At 45.9% G+C, this 3,706-nt stretch overlaps 1 protein-coding gene across 2 annotated transcripts in view; it reads right to left on the reverse strand.

The window, feature by feature from the left end:
• The window catches only part of SNTB1 (syntrophin beta 1), a 177,443-nt gene extending 174,156 nt beyond the window's left edge, over positions 1-3,287 (reverse strand). For both annotated transcript variants that reach the window (XM_056522690.1, XM_056522689.1), the window contains exon 1: positions 2,676-3,287. In XM_056522690.1, the coding sequence (XP_056378665.1) occupies positions 2,676-3,183 (508 nt within the window). In that variant the 5' untranslated portion in view covers positions 3,184-3,287. The remainder of the gene's footprint in view (positions 1-2,675) is intronic.
• Between the last annotated feature and the right edge of the window lie 419 nt (positions 3,288-3,706).

Genomic DNA, 3,706 nt, shown 5'->3' on the forward strand with positions numbered 1-3,706 from the left:
ATCACTGCTCTGAAGCTGCTGCTGCTGCAGAACATCTTTGCTGTAATTCAGAATGGTGACAACACTATGCAGCCTGTAAAAGTGACATAACTATACACATATGACCAGAGTACTGATCTTTAACTAGTACATGTGTAGCTAGAAGCTGCTTCAGAACATCGTTAGTATATCGAACGGACAGCTATAATTCAGCATGGCTACAACCCTTTGTATCCTGTTGTCAGGGTGACATATCAATACATACATGGCATAGTAACACATGCTAGTAAAAAATATCAGTGCTTCGAAGCAGCTGCTGCATAACATCTTTAAATGCACAACTGACAGCTAAAATTCAGCATGGCTACAACTTTAAGCAGGATGTCAGGGTGACATATGTATATGTACAAGACTTGGTTACACATGTACTAAGAAAAGGATTAGTGCTCTGAAGTAGCTGCTGCAGAACATCTTCAAATGCACAACAGACAACTTTAATTCAGCATGGTTACAACCCTGTGTAGCCTGTTGTCAGGGTGACATATCTAAGCATACATTATCTAGATACACTTATGGTAGTTAAAGGATCGGTGCTCTGAAGCTGCTGCAGAACATCTTTCAAATACAGATAGCTATAGCATGGTTACAGCCCTACGTAGCCTGTTGTCAGTGTGAGATAGCTATACATACAAGACTTAGATATACTTACAATAGTAAAAGGATCAGTGCTCTGAAGCAGCTGCTGCATAACATCTTAGCTATAATTCAGCATGGCTACAACCCAACGCAGCCTGTAGTTGTGACATATCTATACATACATATATCACCTAGTTACATGTATGGTAGTAAAAGGATTGGCGCTCTGAAGTAGCTGCTGCAGAACATCTTTAAATGCACAACTGACAGTATAATTCAGCACAGCTACAACCATATGCAGTCTGTAGTGGTGACATATCTATACATACACGGCCTAGTTACAGGTATGGTAGTAAAAGGATCAGTGCACTGAAGCAGATGCTGCAGAACATCTTTGCAATAATACAGCATGGTTACAACCGTATGCAGCCTGTAGTGGTGACATATATATACACATACATGACCTAGCTACTCTTATATTAGTTTAAAATAATTAGTGCTCTGAAGCAACTGCTGCAGAACATCTTTGCTAAAATGCTGAATGGTTACAACCCTACACAGCCTGTCAGGGTGACATATCTATACATACAAGACCTAGTTATACTTATGGTAGTGAAAGGATCAGTGCTCTGAAGCAGCTGCTGCAGAACATCTTTGCTAAAATACAGCATGGTTACAACCCTATGCAGCCCTGTCAGGGTAACATATCTATACATGCAAGACCTAGTTACACGTATGGGAGGAAAAAGATCAGTGCTCTGAAGCAGCTGCTGCAGAACATCTTTGCTATAACACAGCATGGTTATAACCCTATGCAGCCTGTAGTGGTGACATATCTATACATACATGACCTCAGTGTTTCCCCAACCAGGGTGCCTCCAGCTGTTGCAAAACTAAAACTCCCAGCATGCCTTTGGCTGTCCGGGCATGCTGGGAGTTGTAGTTTTACAACCACCGGAGGCACCCTGGTTGGGGAACACTGACCTAGTTACTCATATACTATAAAAAAAAAAATAGTGCTCTGAAGCAGCTGCTGCAGAACATCTTTGCTAAAACACAGCATGGTTACAACCATATGCAGCCGGTAGTGGTGACATATCTATACATACGCGACCTAGTTCAGTGTTACCCAACCAGGGTGCCTCCAGCTGTTGCAAAACTACAACTCCCAGCATGCCTTTGCAAAACTAAAACTCCCAGCATGCCTTTGCAAAACTAAAACTCCCAGCATGCCTTTGGCTGTCCGGGCATGCTGGGAGTTGTAGTTTTGCAACAACCAGAGGCACCCTGGTTGGGAAACACTGACCTAGCTACTCATATACTATTGAATAAGAAATTAGTGCTCTGAGGCAGCTGCTGCAGAACATCTTTGCTATAACACAGCATGGCTACAACCCATATGCAGCCTGTAGTGGTGACGTATCTTTACATACACTTATGTTAGCAAATGGATCAGTGCACTGAAGTAGCTGCTGCAGAACATCTTTACTATAATTCAGCGTGGTAACAACTTTATGCAGCCTTTCGGGGTGACATTTCTAGACATGCAAGACCTAGTTACACGTATTGGTAGGAAAAAAGATCAGTGCTCTGAAGCAGCTGCTGCAGAACATCTTTGCTATAACACAGCATGGCTACAACCCATATGCAGCCTGTAGTGGTGACATATCTATACATATGCGACCTAGCTCAGTGTTACCCAACCAGGGTGCCTCCAGCTGTTGCAAAACTACAACTCCCAGCATGCCCGGACAGCCTTTGGCTGTCCGGGCATGCTGGGAGTTGCAGTTTTGCAACAACCAGAGGCACCCTGGTTGGGAAACACTGACTTAGCTACTCATATACCATTGAATAAAAAGATAGTGCTCTGAAGCAGCTGCTGCAGAACATCTTTGCTAAAACACAGCATGGCTACAACCCATATGCAGCCTGTAGTGGTGACATATCTATACACACACGGTCTAATGTAGCTGCTGCAGAACCTCTTTATATATAATGTGACTTCCTGGATCCCCAAAACAGCACCTGTCAGAGCCCCCTCTCCAGCATGCCACACTCACCCTCCAGGATCACCTCCCTGCCAGCCTTCTTCAGAGCCTGCACAGCCTCATCGTGAGTGGCATCCCTCAGGTCCACCCCATTGACAGATAAGATGGCATCCCCAACATACAGGGACTGAGTCTGGTCCGCTGCCAGCCCCTTGAAGATCTTGCTGATAAGGATGGGCATCTTGTTCTCCTTGCCCCCCTTGATACTGATGCCCAGCCCCCCCAACTCCTGCTTCACCACCTTGACTGCCCTCTTCTTGTTGGCAATAGCCTCGGGCACTTGCTCTGGCAGGTCAGTGAGGGCAGTCCTGACCCCCTTGGGGCTGCCAGGCTGCTCCTGGTCCTGGGGGCTTCTGTAGGTGCCATTGGTGATGCCATTGGAGCTGATGTCCTCACTGCTCAGCACCAGGGAGTCCTCGTATAAGTTCACCCCAACTTTGTGCCACCTCTCCCGGACCAGGACCTCCAGCCAGCCGCTCCTCTGCACCCTGGCATCCGGGGCTGCTGCAGCTACAGCCATGCTGGGTGCATTGTCCACCTCCAGCACTTTACTCCGAGTTCACACACTGGGAAATAGTTTTAGTGCCAACTAATGGCTTTCTGTCTCCTGATCCCCAGTGGGGTGGAGCAAAAAAAAAAAAAAAAAAAAAAAGAAGCTGGGAAACCCGAGAAGAGCAGAGCAAACAAAGCAGAGCAAATAATGCACAGAATCATCTGCTGGGTGCAGTGGGCAAGGGGAGGTGGCAGCCCAGGCACAAGGTGGCCAGTCCGGGAAGCAATGGGTTAATAGGAAGGGGGGGGACGCGTCCTGATGCAACATTGTATCCATTGAAAAAGAAAACACATAAAACATACTGTAGTGTGTGTAGAGGGAGTGGGAAACAGCGACATCTAGTGGAGGCTCTGGGTGTTACGACCGGGAAACTTTTGAAAACTTTTTTTTTTATTTGTAAATATTTTTCTTTGATACTTTATATACCTTTGTCTCCCTGTTGCAAAGCTACAACTCCCAGAAAGCAGTGTTTTCCAAACAGTGTCTCCAG

The sequence above is a fragment of the Hyla sarda genome, chromosome 5 (assembly GCF_029499605.1).
Source record: "Hyla sarda isolate aHylSar1 chromosome 5, aHylSar1.hap1, whole genome shotgun sequence".
Taxonomy (NCBI): domain Eukaryota; kingdom Metazoa; phylum Chordata; class Amphibia; order Anura; family Hylidae; genus Hyla; species Hyla sarda.